Source organism: Pyrgilauda ruficollis, unplaced genomic scaffold (genome assembly GCF_017590135.1).
Source record: "Pyrgilauda ruficollis isolate IOZ18807 unplaced genomic scaffold, ASM1759013v1 scaffold29, whole genome shotgun sequence".
NCBI lineage: Eukaryota > Metazoa > Chordata > Aves > Passeriformes > Passeridae > Pyrgilauda > Pyrgilauda ruficollis.
The window spans coordinates 1,589,191-1,611,660 of NW_024524266.1; the positions used below are offsets into that span (position 1 = coordinate 1,589,191).

Below are 22,470 nucleotides of genomic sequence, written 5' to 3' on the forward strand. Positions count from 1 at the left end.
GTAAATGAGTTCTTGGTTTTGATGTGTTGATTCCTAATCTATTGTGTTTTTTTGGCTAGGGTGAACCTGGTGTAGGTCTACCTGGCCCTAAGGGATTGCCAGGGCCCCCTGGCCCAGCTGGCATCCCTGGAGAAAAGGGAAATCCAGGACTGCCTGGTTTACGTGGTGAGCAGGGCTTTCCGGGCATACCTGGACAGCAGGGATTCAGAGGTAATGTCACTGGAAAAATACAGTTCTGTATTTGTATTTCTTTTTAAAGTCACTCTTCTGTAGATGCAGTGAAAAGGCTATTCATTACTGAAATATCCTACTGATATCTTGGGGAATTGCCCCTTTCCCCTCTCATTTTTTCCTACCACCCACCAGTAGCAAATGCTAGCAGCAAAGAGTAGCCCTTCTTCCAAGGCAAGCTTGGAGGTGTTGGTGGCTGAATGAGGTCTCCTTAGCCATGTGCTTCCAAAGCACCTGGTCTGGCATCTTCAGCAAGGAAGATGTCAAACAGCATCAGGGAATGTTTGGTCCATGTTCCTCCTGTCTCCCTGCAGGTGACCCTGGTCTCCCAGGTCTCCAAGGCTTGCAGGGCCCTCCAGGTGCACCAGGGCTGGGCCCTCCAGGATTGCCAGGACCTGCTGGGCAGCCAGGACCCCAGGGACCACCAGGTGAGCAGAGAATACTCCCATGATGCTGCTTAAGAGCAGAATTTTGACATAAGTGGATAACACAGGTAAAAGGGTTTATTGAGAACTTTTTGCAGTGTGAAGTTGATAGGGGTAGATGGGGGGACATGCCAGTGCCCTCCATGTGGTCCAAAATGCAGGGTGAGGCCTCCTGAGAGGATTGCTGGCATTTGGATTGGTCTCCTCGGGTCATTGATGGGTAATAGACACAGGTTCAAAGCCTCTCTTAGGAAATGAGGACTGGTTCTGCTGCCTGCCTTTGAGTCTTCATCCTCCATGCCATCTAATTTGTGAATCACAGGTGGACATGGTCAAATATGCTTATGAATTGTTTTCCTTGTTTTTTGTTAAGGACTAATCCGGTATCTTCTCTTTTTCCTAGGATTTCCTGGAGTAAAAGGAGAAAGGGGCTTCCCTGGTGTCCCAGGTCTAGATATGCCAGGACCTAAAGGGGATAAAGGTAGCCCGGGCCAGCCAGGAGTCCCAGGCTCTGTGGGATTACCTGGCCTGCCAGGTCCACAGGGGGCTGTTGGACTGAAAGGATCAGCAGGTAAACACCTTATCCCTCAGAAATCAGCATCTTTGACAGCTGTTTTATTAAGTTGTTCCAGCACACCCTTTCAGTGAGTTAGGAATTGAGTGGTCAAAGAGCCCAAGCTTGGGAAAATGCATGGACTGATGTCAGTAAAGCAGCTCTGTGCACATGTAACTGAGCTGCTGCTGCTGAAGTCCTTTCATGGACCAAATCCAGCAGGTTGAAGGAACTAGCCTTGCTCCTGTAGTAATGAAAGGGGATTATTCTGCACAGTTGTAGTGACAGAGTATGGTTTTAATAACGCCTGTGTTAATGACAACATCGTTTTAAGAACTTGTCAAAAACCCATTACAAACTGTTTTCCTCTGGTCTTCATAATACTGTTTTTATTGTTGTTTTCTCTGGTGGGCTGTTTTAGTTTAATCATCTTTGTCCCATTTTTCCTTAAGTAGTGAAATTCCTAATATGATAGGCAGTAAATAATTCTGTTTCGTGTACTTCTTTGCACTGCTTGCTTTATTTTTGTTGTTAACTCTTCTTCTTTGGCTTCAGGACCCAAAGGAGAAATGGGAGTTATGGGAACTCCTGGATTGCCAGGAACTCCTGGACCAGTTGGAGATCGAGGGTTTCCTGGTGAAAAAGGTAAGAGAGAGATTTTCTCAAAATAAAAATTGCAAACCCCACACCTTTTCCCCAACAGAAATTGGGAAATAACCAAAGATAAGGAGCGTACTTGGCCTAAGGAGCTGTTTTTGTCAAGAGACTTTCCTCTAAGTTAGAAATAGTATAAAAGGCCACATCCTAGGAGCAGTCATGAGTTTGAGCACCAAAACATGATTTTTGATCCATTTTTCAAGAACATAAGGGTTTGCTAGGTGTGGGGCTGCCATAGGTATTACTACAAGAAAAATACACTATTTGAAATTATTAAAAGCCAGCAGGAACTTCTTAATTAAGAGTCTCAGATAATGCTCTGTATTACGGCCAATCCCCTGTCCTTATTGTTTCAGGAGTCTAAAACTAATGGCTGGGAAGTGGGGAAAATATGTCAACTTTCTGACAGAGCTATTGTGAAGTATAAAAAAAATTTGTAGGAGCTGTTCCAGAACTTGGTATTTGGTGCTCAAAATCTGAATAAATAGCTAATTTAATTTGTTGTTGTCTACTAAATATCCTTGCAAATATTTATATGCCCCTATAACATTCAGTGCTGTCTCTTTATAGGTAGCCAAGGTTTCAAAGGTGTAATTGGACCACAGGGTGATCCTGGTGTTAAGGGAGATAAAGGTGAAGCTGGTCTCCCAGGAAAACCTGGAACAATAGACAACATGGACATGGTTAGCCTCAAAGGCCAGAAGGGAGATCAAGGAGAAAAAGGTAACTTTATTCTCTAACTGTGAGTAAGTGGAATTAACACTCATATGCTACCAAGCAGCAGTGCTTTAAATTCAGTTTTGCGTTAGTTTTAGGCAACAGTTTTTAAAATAGAAGAGTTTCACACAGCAAATATAGATATTTTTCTGGTGTTTTTCAACTCTATTGAAAAAAAGATTAATCACAGAGCAGGGGAGTTTTGTTTGAATAGAAGAGGATCAGTTTGTCCTTTTATAATTGATTTTACCTCTTTAATCACAAGACTCTCTGAAAATAAAAGAAATTTTAAAAGTAAAACTAGAACTTTTCAGAAGGGAAAAGCTGTCTTTCATATAAAACATGTAGTTGTGGCCATGAAGATCACCTGATAGTGTAAGAAAAAAAGTGAGCAGCCTTTTTGGACATGGGTTTCTTGTGACCTGAAGAAAACTAAGAAAAGAAATGCATTTATATCACTGATACCAACAGATTAACTTATGTCAGTTTAGAAATATCTGGAAGTATGCAGGAGAAAGGCAATTAGTTTTCTGTTTAGAAACTTCATGGTTATAGATTTGTTAGCTTTTTTAGCTAACATTCTTCTTGGATTTTTAGTTTTACTGCTAATTGATAAATTAGTTGTTTGAAATACTTTTCTCTCCTGTATTTTTTTCAAAGAAAAAATTGTGTATATTTTGCATATTTTTAATATTTTTTCTTCTTACTCTAAATTACTTCTTATTAAAAAAATAAGAGTTTTTAACAAATAGTTACTTTTTTGTTAAAGTAGAAATGTAGAGCTTAGAAGGGAGCTACTGAGATCTTGTGGTCTTTAATTTCCCTCAACCAAGTCCCTCAGGCTTTAATGATATATCATGTTTTCTGAAACAATTATGTTTCATTTTACACTTTCTGGTCTCTCCCCAGTTTGGCTGCATCCTTGTTAGAGTGCACATTGCTGAAACAAGCAAAGTACTTCAGCTCAGGCCTGGCTAGAATGACATCTCCCTTTCTTGAAACAATAGCTGACTGAGTTTGTGATTAGCTATAATTCTTAGTCACTTAGTTCTGGACTACTGCCTGTATAATAATTTTTCATTTTGTATGAATGTTTTTGACTTCTCCTATCATACACGTGGTGCTTTATGCTTTTTGATTTTCACTGTGATGATTTTCAAGCTTCACTCCAACTCTTCAAAATCCTTCTGTAGTCTAATCCTGTCCTCTTTTGGAGCCTTTCCTTTTGAGTGTCATCTGTACATTTCATCAGTGTATTCCAGGGCAGACTCCTTTCCAGTTTGACAGTGAATCACTAATAACTATACTATGTTGTATTTGAACTGTGGAAACAGGAGAGTATCCCAGTCTTAGCTACCTCTTATCTCCATGTCCTGGCTAATTGTCAGAAGGAGATCTGGGCTCACGTGTTCTGGTTGGGTCTCAGAGAAACCTGGGCATGTGGGTAAGTAGTGCCTTGCAGCTTGGGCAGCCAGGGACTGCAGGGGAGGGCGTCAGCAAGAGAGGAGTGAGTACATCTGCCCTTCAGCTGAGATGCAGCTTCTGAGAGACTTTTAATGAAGGCCCCTATAAAGATTTCCTCTAGATTTTTTTTTCTCATTTATTTCTGATCTTGATATGTTTACATACGGTGGTATGTAAAGTCTTAAAACCACATAGGTTGTTTTCACTATTTCTTTATCTACTACTGGCATGTAGGGTGATTATTTTGTTTCTAGAAATCTAACTTAGGCACACTTGTTATATGCAAATAAAGAAATCTTTGCTGAAAAATTCAAATGGCTAATTTCTTTGGTTTCTAATTTACTAATCTGTCCAGCACTAACAATGCATGCTTGCAAACTTCTACACTCTACCATTTCCTGACCACATGCAGTCTACAGATTGTCCTGGTTTACACAGCCTGTAAGAGTAGGTTCCAAACAGATCCCAGCCTGCAAATTTCTGCTCTTATCTCATCCTCTCCAACCAAAATATACTTCTTACCAGCAGAGAAAAATAATATAGTTATACTCCATAACTTTGCTGATCTTTTGGCTGCCTTCATTCCTCTAGACATGAATATCACAGTAATGCTTTTAGAAGCCTCCAAAATACAAACTGTGAAGAGAAGACACAGAATTTTTATGGCGTATTATCAGTGGTGCTCAATGAAAAAATTTGGGTTTGGACATCTTGAAATGTTTTTAATACTTACTGCTTTAATAAGCTGCTTACTTAAAAACATTCCATGACTTCAGTAACCTGTTGTCCTGCAGCTCTATGCAATACTAACAGAATTGTTTATGACCAAAAGGCATGGACATAAAGTTGGAGAAGAGGCACACTAGAAAGTAAGAGATCAAGCCTTCTGAAGGTGCTTTAACATTCAATGGAGCAGGGAAAACAACAAATTTCTGGCTGTTTACTAGTTGTTCATATGTGCCTTTTTAGAGAACTGAACAGTCAAATCAATAATTTCTGTTAACACCTGTCGGCCACTTTTCAAATAACTCATTAATCTAACTCAAACACACATTCATTCCAATTTCTTTTATAGATATAACTTTCTTTGTAATTTGCACAGTTGCCCATAAAATTACAATAGTTTTCAGCCTTTTCTCAGTAGTGGTTTAATGATTGGAAAGTTGTGTTTTACTCAGCCATTTCCTTGTTCAGCAGAGAGAAGCATCAGTGATCAAAAATTAACGAGAAGGATTATTATATGTAATTACATTAAATTGTAATAAAACTGATCTCACTGTGTTCTTCGTTTTGGTGTCCAGGGGACCATGGAGCAACAGGAGAAAAAGGGCTACGTGGGGATTATGGAGAACCAGGAATTCCAGGGAGAGATGGTGAACCCGGTACTCCTGGACAACCAGGTATGTCTGAAGCTAACAGCAAACAGACTGTTTGTCAGGTATTTTAAACCTTGTTAATAATGGGATTCTTGATGTCCCTGTTGTCCATAGGACCAAAAGGTGATCAAGGCCCCCCAGGGTACCCAGGGGATCCAGGAGTTCCAGGACAAAAAGGATCGGTTGGTGAAATGGGTCTGCCAGGTACTGATTGCTAGGAATTTCTTCTCTTTTTTTTCCTCAATTATTATAGAACATTATGAGAAACCTGTATGGAATATTTGTTGGTGTAGATCTACTAAACAATTGCACTGTTTGGAGTGACTGAATGTTAGGCTTTTGGGACATTGCTTTTCAATCCTCTTGTGATATACAAATAATAGGGCGATTTCCTAAGTTTCTACGTGCAAATCCTTTAGCTGGATCTTTAGGTTTTCTGTATTTGTTTCAGGCAGGCAGATTTTTGAGTGGTGCCTGTTTGTCTGTCTCTGATAGTCTGTGAGCTGCATTGTGTATTTTCCCCCTTCTAAAAGGTTTGGTGAGCTGCTGTGTACTGACTGTCAATTATGAACTGTAGGGGTCTGGGAATAAAGTTGTTGTGGAAGGGATTGGCAAAGAATAAAATGGAAAAGAACCTATAACTCAACATGGAAACTTTGTCTCCATTGGGACGGCCTTATGTCTAGCATATTTAGAAAATCAAACATGAAAGTCTGAAATGATAAATGAGGACAGAAAACATGCTTGATAAAGCATGACAGAAGAGTCACTTTGTAGTACTATTAGAAATTAATCAAAGAAAAATAAAGTTTTATTCAGTTCATATTTTTAGCAAGATCTTTGTTTACTCTGAATCCAAGATTATGCCTGTCTTCTGTGAGTAGAGTTGATTATCTCATAAAAAGTCCCATTTAGAGAGTGAATCTCAGAAGAAAATTTACTTCCTTTCATAGCTCTGAATAGCTGAAGCAACACTGAAACATCACTGTCAACACTGCTAAGGTACCACTGGTTCTGATGTACCCATTTTTCCCTTCCCTTTACTAGGAACACCTGGAGAAAAGGGTCTTCCTGGAGTACCAGGTGCACCAGGCACACCAGGGTTCCCTGGGCAAAAAGGCGAAAAAGGAGACAAAGGAGCACCAGGTTTTCCTGGAATTGGCTTTCCAGGGGCTCCTGGTGAGAAGGTATTTATACTCCTGAGGATTTGGTTATCTCTACCAAGCACTTGAAAAGATGCTGTTGGCCTTTAAGCTGTTTTGTTATATTTTCTATTAAGCTAATTTAACTGCCATATGAAAAACATGAAAGGTGTGCATATATACAGGTTTAGATGCATTCTATTTGATGGAACAATATCTCCAGTGTTCTTTTTTATTATGTCTGCTCAAAATAGGGTCATTCGCAGTCCTAGAAATACAGGGAAGGGGAGAACTTCAAAAAATACTAAATCAGTAATGTGAAAAGGGCATTTTACGAACAGGGAAAATAATCACACTAAAAACAGGGTTACTGTACTTTTACAAAAATACTATACAGTGCTCAGATACTACTGAAAAGTGAACTGTGTTAGTACTGTCTGTAAAGTTTAATTTAATCTCTAATAGTATCTAATAGTATTCTCATTTGTTTCATATTCCTTTTCCTAGCTGTACAATGACAGTTTTAATGAATTTATAAGTAAAAATGGTAAAAATAATACCTGCTAATCTGGTAGCAAACTTACTGAGAACTCAAAAAAAGACTTTTTTTAAGATGATGAAGTGTAATAAGTTAAAAGGCTAATTTTGAAAAGACGTTGTGTAACCATCCTAAAAATGCATAGAAGACTGCTCATTTTCATATGAAAGTATTAAGCAATTGCTAGATTACTTGAAAAACTCTGATAGTGGAATTTAACACCAAATTTAATCCTAAATTACCTTGTGTAGGAGTGGAAAAACAATGGAATTCTTTAAATTCAAATGGATAAGAGAGGTGACATCTACCACTGCATACAGAAAAAACTGTTTCTGAATTCATGTCTGGATTTTATGTGTGCTGCTTCTTCTAGGGAGAACCAGGAAGAACGGGTAGTCCAGGTTTATCTGGAGATAAGGGTGAAAAGGGTAGTGCAGGAATTCCTGGAATGCCGGGTGCCCCAGGTCCCAAAGGATCCCCTGGCATGGCAGGGTTTCCAGGCAAGTGTTTATGCTTTTACAAAACAGAAAAATTAAAGTAAAAATTATATCAAATATCCCACGTGGAAACACATTTTTCTTCCTTTCTTTAGGAAGCCCTGGCCGCCATGGAGAAAAGGGTGAAAAAGGACTTCCTGGCTTAAGTGGAATTCCAGGTTTAAAAGGAGAACCAGGTAAAAAAGAAATATAAACCAAATTAAAGGACACTTAAAATATTGTTCATCTCCAGGCAGTGGCTAAAACTAAGTCTTTTGCATTCTACATGAATTTTGGCTCAGATATTTCACAGTGCATTTGTTCATTTCATAAGACATTGCTTAACAATATTGACATATTTCCTAGGTAAATATGAGTCAGTGTAGTGGGGGCTCATATTTCTTTTGAACTGTTAGAGGAATAGATTTTACCGCCTTACTCAAGACCAGTTGTTGCAGCCGTTACTTCTGTTGTTTCTGAGTTAATTTGAAAACAATTCAGTTGATCTTTATGCCCAAACCTGAATCACCACATTATCATCATTTCACTGCTGTTAGAAAGGAAGTCGAATATGGAAGAGAGTAAATCCATTGCTGTGGTGAGCGTTTTTGATCTTGGAGTCTTTTGTTCTCAGTTTTTTGGCTGCAGGACACATCATCTTACAGGACAATGGACTGTGCTGTTCACAAGTCTTTGCTAGAGGTCCTGCATTCTAAACTCACTGAGATTCATGATAATTAGCTGTGTCAAAATCTTTAATACTTGAGCCCTGTCTCAGACTGATGTAATTCAGAAGTAAAATCAGTGAAAAGTCACATTGAAGTCATCATGCAATATCTGTGGGAGCAAAAGAAAAAGTTAAGTTTTTCTTGAGAGGGAAAAAAAAAAAAGTCACAGTTCAAATGAAAATGTCAATGATTTTTCAGGTGAACCTGGTGTTCCGGGTCCTGCTGGTGCCATTGGTCAGAAGGGTGAACCAGGTTATGATGGGATTCCAGGTGCAGCTGGTGCAAAGGGTGAACAAGGTACTGTGACTGTCATCTTCAGTTCCCATGGTATGAAAATGCACAGACACAGGCTGCACAAGAGTAGCTGGTAGACATGTGTACTGGTTTTGAGTCCTTTGGATGAAACCTTAGAAAATAAATTCAGTATTGGTGTCTTACAATCATCCAGCATTGCAATGTGATAATTTAGATGAGCAACTGTGTTTAATCAATGTTATATTGAAAGAATTTCTTTCACAAAGGCTGGTAATGCTTTAAAGAATTGTGTTTTGGCATTAATTTCAGCCTGAAACTTAGCTGTGAAACAGTGGAGCAGCCTTGCCTTTTCTTTGGGTAGGGTTTTCAGTCGTACAGGACCCATTGTGCTAAATACAATACCAGTACATAACAAAAACAGCCTCTGCCCTGAAGAACTTTTGCATAAGCTATTTATTTGGAGTTTGTAGTTGCATAATAGAGTTTTATTCATTACAGGTTAAATGTAAGTACTTTCCCAACTTCTTATTTTTTGCTGTCTCTGTACTGCAGGTCTTCCAGGTAGAGGACTTCCAGGATTTCCTGGTGCAAAGGGAGACAAAGGTAAAACACTTACTTAAACAATTCTAAACTTCCTTCCCAACATACTATAACCGTAATTCTGTAATGCAGACATTACTTTATACTTCATTCTTTTACATCCTATGCCTTCTCAGAGCAGGCAGAAGCTCTGAGAGGTTCAAATACTGATTTCTGTTACAGTGGCAACATCTTGGAGTTAGATATACCCTAAAATAGGTAATTATTCATAGTGTGGAATTCTCTGCAAGCTGTGGTGTGATGAGGTAATATAAATAACTCCTGTATTTGTGTGCTGTGCTTTTGACTCCAGTTATTTCTGTTTTCCTACTAATTTTGCAAGAATCAAAATTTAGTGAGGCTCTGTGCACCAGACAGCTATAGGTAGTGGTTTTGTGGCCAGGATACTGTAGTAATTTTTTTACCTGAATCTGTTTTGCAGCCCAGATGTATTAATTGCTAAATTAGTTATTTACTGTATCTCAGTAGAGCATGTCTATGCTATGCACAGGAGCATGGTGCAGAGATGCAAAAGATAGCAGAGTCCTGCTGAGATCCTACTGAAAATTTTTATTACCTGGGCTCAGGACTTAATAGCTTGGGTACAGCCACATGGCTGTGACAATTCAAGTCCCCTTATGTTCTTTGAAAAGTGTGTCACCACACTGTGCTGTGAGAATGGTTTGATTGGCTTGATTTGGTGTCTGTAATGCACCATGCTCCAGTTAATGAAATAAGTATATCCTAGACACTCGGCTGCAATAGATACAGTAGTGAAGAAATGTCAAACTGCTGTTGATAAAGGAAATTGTGTATAATGGGGGAATTTTCAGTTTTAACCATCCACAACTTTCCATTGTGGAAAACACAAACAATTCAACTAGTCCATCCATGAAAATAACATCACACAGCAGATTTTGAAGAGTTTACATAACTTGAAATATCAGTGCCCTACCTCACTCATTCATTCTATTAATACAGGAAACTTGCCTGGACCATCCAAAGTGATAAACCAGAATTTCAGAATATCTTTTATTTACCATCTTAGACTAATTAACAGTCGTTAACTACTGTGAAAGCCCTAGTGTTAGAGAACTTAATAAATTTAGCAAATGTTCTAATCATAGCTCGGTAGGCATGTAGAGCACTAGATTATGAGAACACTTCCCTCACCTTCCCCATCTCTCCTTTTGTCAGCTCAGCTCATTTAAAAATATCTGGGTTTAGAGTAAATATATATTCTACTTAAATAATTTGTGTTCTAAAGGTATTTCTTTGGTAGCTCCAAAGAAATAAGTCCAGGATTTAAAAACCTTGTTCTGCTCAAGCAGAGGTGCAGGGATAGTGTTCTCTGTACATTTGGGGTTTTTTTATTATTGTACTTACACCAGTTACTCTATATTATTTTGCTCAATCTAAAACTAGATTGAATTGCAATTGTTAACTATTTTTACAAGCCTGAAAGTAAGTACAACAGTTCTAAATCTAGATCTTAGTAAAAAAAGTATTCAGTTTTTCTCCAGGAGCAAGATCTTTTGTGCTTATTCAGGCACAATATCCATTACTTGACTACAACAATAATAATTGCTGTGGAGTAACGGTTGGGGGCCTTTATAAGGAGTGGTAGAGGGATGCTGAATGTTAATCTATTTTAAGAGTGACTAAAAATAGCCCAGTGATGAGTTTAGATAAGAAAAGGTATGTCAGTCAAACTACTTTCCTCATATTTTATATCATAATGTGAAGACTCATAAAATTTTCCTGAAGTTTTCCATTTTTACAGAAATGTATAAAGTTAAGGTCAGTGTTTTCAAAAAGAATAAAGCTTACTATGAGTGGACAATATGTCAGAAAGTTTCAGTGATTGTGATCTTCTCTCTAATAATGTTCTGTGGTTGTTTCAAATGTTAGGTGCGAAAGGTGAAGTGGGTTTTCCAGGATCCCCAGGAAGTCCAGGCATCCCAGGCCTGAAAGGGGAACCAGGATATGCAGGTCCACCAGGCCCTAAAGGGAGCCAAGGTCTTCCTGGGCTCCCAGGAAGTGCAATCGAAGGCCCTAAAGGAGACAGAGGACCCCAAGGCCAACCTGGTCTTCCAGGTAATTCTTTACCTTTAGTATTAAAGTCATGCTGTTCATTGAGGCTCGCCTAATTAATAAATTAATAATACAGTCAGTATTGCATATCTTTGTTTATCCTCCTCTTCTCCCAGGTCAGAGAAAAGCCTTTGTTTACGGGCAGTTTTGCCAGTGTGTCCTAGAACAGGCTGGCTTTATGTCCTCAAGCAGTTAACTTTGTCCGGAAATCTTTCTGGAGAATGAGAAGGTTACCTCCCATTTCCATGTTTCTCTATGGACTTCATTTACTGTTTTGGGGCATCCGGGGCTGTATATTCCTGTGTGCTGAGGTTAATGTATTTTAGAAGGACCCAGCTTGGCCTTTCCATGGCAGTGGCCTGTGCTAGGGGCTAAGGAGGACAGTGGAGCAGAGCTACAAAATATATTCAGCATGTTTATGCCTGAGGATGGACTATCCGCTTGATCTGCACATGTGGAAAACTGCCTCTGTTTGCAATCAGCTACAGGCTGAGAGATGATTGGATGAGGAGTCTCCCTGCAACAGATTCTCCTACTTATTTTCTTGAAATGTTACAAAAATTTTTTGGTTCTGTCCATCTGTAGACCCTGTTTGTCCTCCATCAGATACTGCTGTAAGCCAATTTTGGTACTAAATACTCTTTTCTTCTGTTTTTTAGGTTTACCAGGTCCAACAGGGCCACCAGGACCTCCAGGTCTGAAAGGGGCCAAAGGAGAGCAAGGGAGCAATGGCTGGCCAGGGACTCCTGGGGGTCCGGGAATGAAAGGTGATCCGGGTTTCCAAGGACTGCCAGTAAGTTACTTTCAGTACACTCCAGATTTGCTGAAAGCTGGTTCTTGTAATTAATGGATATATTAATCATACAGTTTCTTGTTCAAAACAATGATATTTTATGTTCAAAGTGCCTTTGCACTCACTGCTGGTGATGTAAAGTCAGTTTGAAAGCATTTCAGTGCTCTCCTTGGAAAGGCAGCCCCAGTGAGCTAATGAACTTATTAGAAATTTATAGATAGTGAGTGGTAACATACAACACCCAAAATATAATTTACAGTGTTTTAACAGTACGGGATGGCTGAAGCACATCCATAAATCTGGTAAATGCATTAGTAGTTAATTTTAAAGGTTGCATATTTCATGATAAATTGCCTTCTGAAAATACCTGAACTGTTTGCTTTTGTTATGAGAGCTCTCAAAGTGCAGTTTCAGTACTGTCAGTGATGAAATATTGCTGCTGATTTAGAACTACAAACAGGCAATACTATTAATACATTTTGTCATATATTATTCATTTTCCCTGGCCTAAAATAGTCACTTTTCTATACTATTCTCTATACTAGCAAGAATGAAGTAGAATAGGACAGTCACCCAGAATAGCTGGTCTTTTATATTCTTTCTCTCAGAGTGTATGATCCCTTTTTCCACGCTGAAAAATATGCTCTATTTTTTAACTTTTCATTCCTTCTTTCCTACTACACTGGGAATGGAGATCTTTAGCTCAGAGTAGGAGGCTCAGAGGGGACCTTATCAGAGGGCACCTTATCAGAGGGGAGCTTACCACTCTCTACAACTCCCTGAAAGGAAGTTGTAGCCAGATGGGGGTCAGTCTCTTATCCCAAGTAACAAATGACAGGACAAGAAGAAATGGCCTCAGGTTATGCCAGGGGAGCTTTAGATTGGATACTAGGAAAACTGTCTTCACTGAAAGGGTGGTCAGGCATTAGAGTGAGGTTCCCAAGGAAGTGGTGGAGTCACGGTCCCTTGAAGTGTTTAAAAAATGTGTGGATATTACACTTGAGGTGTTTGGTTTAGTGGTGAACATGGTGGTGCTGGGTTAATGGTTGGATTTGATGATCTTAGAGGTATTTTCCAGTCTTAATGATTCTATTAAAAAAGGACAATAATAACAATAAAAATAATATTTATGGAAAAAAGGATGAGAAAATTCCTAATGTACAAAAGGAAGAAAGACTCAGGAATAAGGTCCTGATATGAAATGCAGGACTTTAAAGGTCCACTTTCTTCTTGATAATGCAAAGATCTAGTGCATCGTTTTTGCATCCAGGAGTCACTTCACAGAGACTTCAAGGATTTGCTTCCATGTTCAGACCTTTTTATATTTGATACCATACTGTAACATACCATACCAGCTTTGAAGGTAGCAAATTCCAACATAACACTCCAGTGTATTTTCCCTAGTTTAATAATTTGCACTACTTTTGCAGAGAGCTGAATTTCTATACCCCAGGAAATGGTAAAGCTTTTCACTGGTTGATCTACTAGTCTGAGACTGTTTGCTGAGAAAGAATGGGAAATGCCTAAGGGTTTTGGTTCCATGCCTTCAATCAGAAAAAAATGTTTCACTTATCCTTGAGCCATAATTCATAGTTGTGGGTTCTTAAATCAGTGTGAAATGCTGCAGTAAGAGTGATATTAAATATTAAGCTTCCTCTGGTGATACATACTAGGATGAGTTTCCAATGTTCCCAGTGTGACAGGCTCCTGCCCTGATTATGGCTCAGTTGCTCATACAGGTCTCCAGGTACATAGTTACCTATATCAGAATTGAGATTATGTTGCTGCATGAGTGCCACAACCTGTCCAAAAATTGTATCCAAAGAAAGTAAATGCAGAGATCAGACTGTGAAATACAAATCTCGTGGGTTTTTTTCTGTTCATTTTAGTGTTGTAATGGGAGAAGAAACATTTTCCTGAAATAGTTTTGTTCTGTTTGGAACAGATCCAAAAAAGTTGTTTGTCAAGCTATATCTGATGAGGAAAAAAAGTTTAGGAAATTCATAATGTTATGGGAAATGTATTTTGATGAAAACCTTCCAATAAACTCCTCTTATAAATTTTTTTTATAATTATAACCTAATATATATATATATATATATATTTACAACTCCCCTCTTTTAATATGATTGACTCATAAATGCCTTCTGAATGAAAGTTAGCCCTCCTGTTTTGGGCTTCAGAAGTTCACATACTATGATACAAAGATACAGCCATTTCTTTAAACAATCCTCTGTGCTGTGACTGTGTGACTGAAGGAAACCAGGGAATCTTACTTCATTCATGCCTTCCTTCCTTCTTGGCACTCTTGAGAGTAGCACTTCTTTTGTTTAACTTTGGAGTCTTTAGAAGTTTAACCATTTTTTTAATTAGTCATCTCTTCTCCCTTTATAATCAGTGAAAAGAATTAGACATTTGTTGTTCTTCTCACCTTAATATAAACATCTAAGTTGCATTGAATGAAAAATCACTCCTATGTGCCTATTCTATTGCTCTGCAAATATGATAAGATGACTTCTGCTGTTGGTATTATTTTTCACTGGGCGTTCAATTCACATCTTCAGCTTCTGGTTGGTAGGTTACTTAGCAAAGAGATTTTATTTCTTTCCTCCACCTGTGTTCCGTGTTTTATTATATAGTGAACTATCACCATCATACCAAATCAGCCAGGGAGAAACTACACTATACTTACAAGCTTTTTTCAGATGATCTGCAACAGACAAAAGAAGAAAAGGAAATTGGCAGCCATTTGACTGTTTACAGTGTCTTTTGAAAAAAAGGTCTCGGTTTTCTTTGAAGTGAGGCTACAGTGAACTTGTTACCATTAATTTCAGGGCTACAGTTTAGAATGGTGAAGGCAGAAGAAGGAATTTCCATTGTGTTTGAAGTGTTTTAAGTCCTTGAGTGTTTTAGCCCTGTTGAAAAGTAAAAATCTTCAGAGAATTATAAATTGTTGAACATATTTAATTTCATCCCAAGTGTGAATGTAGAAGTTTTCAAGTCTGCTGGAATTACCCCATTTAATTATCTAACTACCAGCCTCCTGCTGGGACTGCACTGAAATTAGTATCTGCTGAGATTTGTGCTTACAGATGTTTTTCATAATAATATGGTCTATGGTTGAGAACCTTTTTACTGGCTGCAGTGCTAGTAGGACCTCATTCTGATCTGGTGTCTTTGTGAGGCAAGAAATAGTTCAGAAAAAGCAGTGTCACTCCTGTTCCTGTAGGAGAAACTTCTCAGCTAATCAAGGGAGAGAATGTCCATTTTTTAAATTTAATGGCTTTCTCATATTATATTTTTTCATGGGTTTCCAGTAATACACAGCCTATTTGAGAGTCCTATCATAATAGTGTAGGATAACTATATTTCACATTTTCTTTTATGCAGGGTAGTCCTGGTTTGCCAGGAGATGTTGGTCCAAAGGGTGATCTCGGACCTCCAGGAGTTCCAGGTGTTCCAGGTGAGGAGGAAACTTAACATACTCCTGAAAAGTATGCAAAAATGTCTCTTTTGTATCCTTCCTCTCTCAAAAGAAATGCCCAAAGAATGTTGACTCTATGATAATAATTACTGAACAGGACAGTTCAGACTGAAAACAAACAAAAGCATTGAGCTTTTTCTTAAGATTTTTTGTCTCTTGCCTATTCTTGGATTGCAAACATTAAATGTGCACTTCCTTCAAAAGGTGGATGTAAAGTTGATTGTTAGGTGCTACCTGTCAAGAATCTTCAAGATTTTCTTGAGACAAATGTTTTGAAGAGGCAAATGTTATATCTATATGTGAGGAAGTGAGCTCTGTATGTCTCTCTTGTTGAATACATTCCTGCTAGTGTCACCATCATGTACATGAAAACACCAGGTGTATAAAAAATACAGTTATTAATAGAAAAAATGTAATGCTTTTAATCTAGGGAGTGATATTACTAAAATAAGAGAACTTTGAGGAGAAGTAAGAGAAAAAATAAATTTATTTTCAGTCATCATTTCTTTTGTAACTTAGTGGTGGTGTTTGTATTGTGTTCCTGCAAACAATTAAACAGTACTTGAGCAAATAAAGTCGCGTCCTTTTCAGGATCATGGGGTCATACATGATTATTCCACACATATCCTTCCAAATCAAGAAATTGCTGAATTTTCATGCAAATATTTCCTTTGACTTCAGGTCCAAAAGGAACTCCTGGCTTCCCAGGCCTTAAGGGTGAGCGAGGTGACCAAGGTCTTCCTGGATCTAAAGGTATGATGAAGACTTGTGCTTTTTTTTCCCAGATCCCCAGATTTTTTTTTGGTAAACTGTCTATTTTTGCTTAATTTGTTGTTATTTGTGGCTAGAACTCTAGCATTCTTTTGTTCTGTGTAAAAACTTGTAATATGAAACCAGGTATCATGAATCAGTATCTGAATGGTCAGATTAGAATCACAGAATGGTTTGGGTTTGAAGGGATCTTAAAAATCATCTAGTTTCAACCTGCCTGCCGTGGGCAGGGACATCTTTCACTAGACCAGGTTGCTCAGAGCCCTATCCAACCTGGCCTTGAATGATTCCAGGGACAGAACTTCTGTAGTTTCTCTGGGAAACCTCTTTCCCAGTGCCTCACCACCCTCACAGTAAAAAATTGTCCTCCTTAAGTCCAATCTAAATTTACACTCTTCCTGTAAACACTTATTTCTTTCACACTGTTGCCCCTTGTCCTGTCACTCCAGACCCTGGTAAAGAATCTCTCTCAGTCTTTCTTATGTATTGAAAGGCCACAGTAAGGTCTTTCCTGGGTCTTCTCCAAGCTGAAGGAGCCCAACTCTCTCAGCCTGTCTTCATAGAAGATCTCTTCCATCCCTCTGATCGTTTTCATGGCCCAGCTCTGGACCTGCTCTAACAGACACATGCCCTCCTTGTACAGGGGACCCAGAGCTGCATATAATATTCCAGGTGGGCTCTTATGAGAACAGAGCAGAGGGGGAGCACACATCTTTTCATGTAGCCCCATATTGCCTTTCTGGGCTGCAAGCAGATGTTGCTGACTCATCCCGTTTTCATCTACTTGTGTTTCCCAAGTCATTCTCTGCAGGGCTGCTTTCAATCCATTCATCCCCCAGTCTGTACTGAGACTGTGGATTGCTCTGGCCCATGTGTAAGACCTTGCACTTGGCCTTGCACTTGTTGAACTTCATGAGGTTCCCATTGGCTCACTTGTCTCGTGTGTCAGGGTGCCTCTGGATGGCATTCCTTCCTTCCAGCATGTTGACTACACCACTCAGCTTGGGGCTGTTTGCAAACTTGCTGAGACAGCTCCTAAGGTCTGGACAGCTATTTCAGTCCATGAGAAGTGTGCTTGGCTGGAGATATCAGCATAGATAGGCTTCCATTTGGGAAGCTTTGCAGTTTCATTCATGTGTGAAATCTAGGTTGTGTTGATATCTCGTGACTATCTGTGAGAGGCTCCAGTCTCTGACTGTATAAATGGCAAAAGGTGACTTTTTTTGGCCTTTTTTTAAATCATGCAATACTAAATATGTGCTGATTTTCTTGGTTGATTTCCACAGGTTTACAAGGCCCACCAGGCCCACCAGGTCCTTTTCAGCTTATTAAAGGGGATCCTGGCTTACCTGGACCTGTAGGACCAGTTGGTCTCAAAGGATTCCCAGGACTTCCAGGTCCCAAAGGACAACAAGGTAAGAGTTTCTAATTTTCCAGTAGAAACACATTTTTTGTAATGTAAAATAGACCAAAGGTAGGTTAGATACTACAAGATTTTTGGTATACTATTTTCCAATTTTTGTAAACCACTTAAATTGTGTCAGTGATGAAGAAGCTCCTTTTTGAAGCTCATCCAAAACAGATGCCTTCCTGGTGATTTTTTATAGGCTCTCACTCTGCAGGCATCACATCAGTATCTGAAATCAGCAGTAAGCAGAATGACTTGCAGCACTCTGCTTATCCATTCCCCAAAATGTATTTGTTAGGGTGTCTTCTGTCATTAGTCTCGAATCCAAACTTAATTACTGTGTGTCTCTGGGAGAAGAAAGCATGAGGAAAAACACTTGGTCCTGGAATGAAAAGTAATTCCTGAGGAAGCTTGTTCCATGGTCCTGGATTTCTTCTTTCAGTCCAGATATTGCAAGTTTTATAAAGAGTAGGTGAACTGCAAAAATGAAACACACCAGCAGTAAGAGACTGGAACAAGTGATAGGAAAAATCAAATGCTAGCACAAGGACACATCCTTCAGAATGATGGCACATGAAGAATGGGGGCTCAGGAGTGCTAAGATTCTAAGGGAAAGCTTTTTTTGCTGAATGATTTATGTTGAGTTGATGGGGAATTACAGTGGAGGATAATGAATATCCTCTTCCTAGTTAATATAGTAGATATGAAAGTTTGCTCTTGAAGGAAAGATACAACTCTGCAACTGCTGTCCTTTAGGAAATAGCTATGAAACAGTCTCAGTGATGGAACACAACATGGGTTTGCTTGTGCAGAATCCATTGCTTTATCACTAGCAGTCAATTCAGTACATCAACACAATGTTTCTCTTTGGGTGATCAGGAAAAGGAAAGCTGTGAGTGGCTAAAGCTTCTGATGAGTCACAGAAATATTACTATGGTGCTGATGGTATTAACTTCCTTTTCCTGAAGTCGGATTTGCTGAGTTTTTGTAGAATTCATAGCATCCCTAAAAATTGATAAAGGGAAGACATAAAATATGTCTGAATTGGGAAGAAGCTAAGACGATACCCATTTTCCCAGTGTTCATGACCCTACTTTTTTATGGTCTTATTTTTGATTGAGTCATATGGTAAACAGAGAGAGAAGAGATTCCTTTTCATATTCCAGGCAAATGCTAACTTTTTTAGAAGCATGCTCTCTCCTTACTTATTCTCTACTATAGAATCACTTTGCCTGCAGTAACCCTCATATATGCTCTAGATATGGAACTGTATGCACTGAATCTGCAGGAATTTAGTTTATGCTGAGGCATACGTATGCTGTACTGTATTAAAATCCAGAAAGAACAAACATTACATAATATCTTGCAATAATTATTGCTTGTTTTTCAACAGGGGTGACAGGACCTTCAGGTGTACCTGGACCACCTGGTAGTCCAGGGTTTGATGGTCAACCTGGGCAGAAAGGAGAAGCTGGTCCTTTTGGTCCCCCAGGTAAGTCCCTGCATTCTTCAAAGACTTGATTCCTTAATGGAAAAATAACATGTGGTATTAGGTGTGAATGTATCTAATTTCACTTCTTTAGTTATGTGGGGACAGTACTGCTGTCTGCAGAAATAAAATTAATCTCTCTGTATTGTAGGGCCCAGAGGATTTCCAGGTCCACCTGGCCCTGATGGCTTGCCTGGGGCTATGGGCCCACCAGGGGCACCATCTGTTGCTCATGGCTTCCTTGTTACCAGACACAGTCAAACCATTGAAGAGCCATCGTGTCCGTTTGGAACAAGGCTGATTTACCACGGCTACTCCTTGCTTTATGTACAAGGCAATGAAAGAGCACATGGCCAAGATCTAGGTAAGTGGAGACCAAATTAGAATTCAGTTAGAATTCATTACAAAGCAAATGCTGCTCTCATTTGTAGAACTGCATTGAGCAAATCTGTGTAATTGCTCTGGCTCAGACCTAGGCATCCCAGAACAAGGAGGATGTTGCTATACCACACTGAATACAACACCTAGTTACTGAGATGGCTCACAGGGTCTGGACAGTCAGATGGAACTGGGTTTGCTCAGCATTAACAGATGTTTATGGAGGGGCCTTTATTGCAGTCTACAGCTGTCTACAGGAAGGGTAGAGAGTATGGAGTCCCTTCTCAGAAGGTCTCAGTGACAGAAGCAGCAATGGACCACAAGTATGAGATACATTTTAGTGGAACATAAATAAAAGCTCTTTTATCATGCTGATGGTCAACCATTGGAACAGAACCCCAGAGAGATGGTTGAATTTCTTGTCTTCGGAGATCCTTGAAACTCAACTAAATCTGGACCAAAGAAACCAGATCTAACTGACAGGGCAGTAGGATAGATGACCTCTAGAGGTCTATTCCAACCTAATGTATTCCATAATTCTACAGGCAAGACTGGACTACTCCTTTCCTTGTCCTTTTTGTTCCTCATGAAGCTAAGAGAATTCACTTCCTCAGAGAAAACTAGGCCATCCAGAGCAAGTGTTCTCTGCCTTTTTTAGCTGCTCGTGGAAATAATTGTTAGGCAGTTGGCAGTGGCTTAACAAAACTCTTAAGAAATAACCTTTCACTTAACATTTCAGGCACAGCAGGAAGCTGTCTTCGGAAATTTAGTACCATGCCTTTCTTATTCTGCAATATCAACAACGTCTGTAATTTTGCATCAAGGAATGACTACTCCTACTGGCTGTCTACTCCTGAGCCCATGCCAATGAATATGGCTCCTATCACTGGTGATAACATCAGACCATTCATCAGCAGGTATGGTTTCATTTCTGCTGTATTTATAAAGTGAAAAAGCCTGTGGAAGAGCATAGGGTACTTTATTTTTCTGGACAAAGTTTTTAATCTGTATATTTTTATTTCCTGCCTTTAAATTTCAAGTTTGACTTCTTTTGATTAAATGTTTCAAAGCGTGCATGTTTTCAGTTTAGACTTTGATCAAAAATAAATCCATTTTGGGAGAAACCCAAACAAATAGAATTACCTATTTTGAGTGTAATTGAAATGAAAAGATATACTTTGAAATGTTGTCTTGCAAAAGCTGTGATGTACTTTGAAGGGGAAAGAGTTTTGCTTTTCACAGTTCTTATCCAAAACACTCCTGTTTCTTGACTAGCCACAGCTAGAAGCTTTTTAGGGCTCAGTTTCCTTTTGTTTGAAAATGGTAGCATTTTTATCATACAGTAGACTGACAGGCTTCTTCCATTGTTTTAGACATTCTGCTTGAATACAGCCATTATTGTCTGAATTAAAGGAAACAATTGAAAAATCAATCATCTATTTTTTTTAATAATTCCAGATCTGCAGCTAGCATAAAGAATGGTCCTTATATCAGAGACATAACTGTTTTGCATCAATGCAGTGTTGAACTTCTGGTCCATTTGAAATTTTAAGACCACTAGAAAACCTCTTCTGACATAATATTTCCAGTGCTGAAGGCAGAGTTGTGAGCAAGAGAGTGTGGTAAACTGCCCCACCATTAGATATGAGTCAGACAAGGAAATCTTCAGCTTACTGCTTAAGTGATAATCATTAGATATAGGCATTGCTGTAGTTTCTGTCATTGCTTCTAATCTGTATCAGCTCTTGCTGATTCCTCTTCCAGCCATATTTAATGAATGGGAGTGGAGATTGCTGGTAGTGATTTCTCAGGTACATCCAAGAGAAAGGACAATCCAAATCAGCAGTAGGTTGTATTCTGGACATCTTGGATGTTCAAAAAGCTATATGGCTCTACTGAAAAACACTTGATGTTTATTTTGCATAGTGGAATCTGTCTTTATCTGCAGTTGTACTCTGTATTCTTACTTTTGGTTTAGTACCAAAGAAGTTGGTATGCTTTAGAAATTAATGGGCAGATTGAGGACAAGACTCTCAAGAGAGATTATAGCTTTTGTTGGTCTTAAATTTTTGCTTGTTCATTGCATGTGAATGGAAGGGGCTTGACTTTCAGAAAAAATTCAAATTGCCAGCCTCTGAAATTCATATTCCTTTTATGCCATCCCCTATCATGCAAACAGTCTTAACAGTCACATTTGAAACTCTTGCTGAAGGAGGTACTAACCAACACTTTGCTTTATCTTATGCCTACGGACTGGCTTTTGCACCATAAAAACGCGTAAGTGTGTATATGTATGTGCATGTGTGTGTGCATGTATGCTTATGTGTTTGTCTCCTTTTAGTCATAGCAACAAGTGAAATAGTTGTAATATTAATTTTAGAAAACTAGCAAAGAATCTGGAAGACTCTTCTTTCAATTTATTTTCTTAGTTGATGCTTTTTAACCAACAGTTTTCCCTGTCCAAATGTAGAAAATGTGTAGAAGTGTCGCTTGTTGCTTTGAATCATAGGACTTTTTTTCCTGTAAGGCCTTCTACTGAAATACCAGAAATCTCTTGAAGCAAAGCAGAGCTCCAAGAATAGAGGCAGCTTTACATTCCTTCTTTTAACTTACTCTTTCATTGATGTGTTTCTTAAAATAACTCTCTTGCTTCTGCACTAAAGATGAAGGCAGTAGGTAGGAAAGCAATCTTCACAAGGCAGAAATAGAAGGCTTTCATTCTGAATAGCTTTGCTTCTCTGCCATTTTCCAGAATACAACTTAATCCATTTTGCACTTGATTCTTTTCCCTGCTCTGATAACAAGAATCAGACTGTTTAGTTTTGAATAATTTTCATAATTGCTAACTGCAGCAGCGAGTTGAAGAATTGTACAAGGAAAAACTGATTATATCTACCAAATTCCTTATTACC

General features: G+C 38.8%; 1 protein-coding gene across 1 annotated transcript in view; it reads left to right on the plus strand.

Annotated features, from left to right (window-relative positions):
* COL4A1 (collagen type IV alpha 1 chain) overlaps positions 1-22,470 on the plus strand; it is a 121,417-nt gene that overhangs the window by 92,696 nt on the left and 6,251 nt on the right. The window contains exons 30-49 of the mRNA XM_041472308.1: positions 60-210; positions 546-659; positions 1,060-1,227; positions 1,765-1,854; positions 2,437-2,589; positions 5,349-5,447; positions 5,538-5,627; positions 6,471-6,610; positions 7,477-7,603; positions 7,696-7,776; positions 8,506-8,604; positions 9,115-9,165; positions 11,053-11,238; positions 11,895-12,028; positions 15,419-15,491; positions 16,194-16,265; positions 17,570-17,698; positions 19,085-19,183; positions 19,332-19,544; positions 20,298-20,475. Coding sequence (XP_041328242.1) covers positions 60-210; positions 546-659; positions 1,060-1,227; positions 1,765-1,854; positions 2,437-2,589; positions 5,349-5,447; positions 5,538-5,627; positions 6,471-6,610; positions 7,477-7,603; positions 7,696-7,776; positions 8,506-8,604; positions 9,115-9,165; positions 11,053-11,238; positions 11,895-12,028; positions 15,419-15,491; positions 16,194-16,265; positions 17,570-17,698; positions 19,085-19,183; positions 19,332-19,544; positions 20,298-20,475 — 2,447 coding nt within the window. The remainder of the gene's footprint in view (positions 1-59; positions 211-545; positions 660-1,059; positions 1,228-1,764; positions 1,855-2,436; positions 2,590-5,348; positions 5,448-5,537; positions 5,628-6,470; positions 6,611-7,476; positions 7,604-7,695; positions 7,777-8,505; positions 8,605-9,114; positions 9,166-11,052; positions 11,239-11,894; positions 12,029-15,418; positions 15,492-16,193; positions 16,266-17,569; positions 17,699-19,084; positions 19,184-19,331; positions 19,545-20,297; positions 20,476-22,470) is intronic.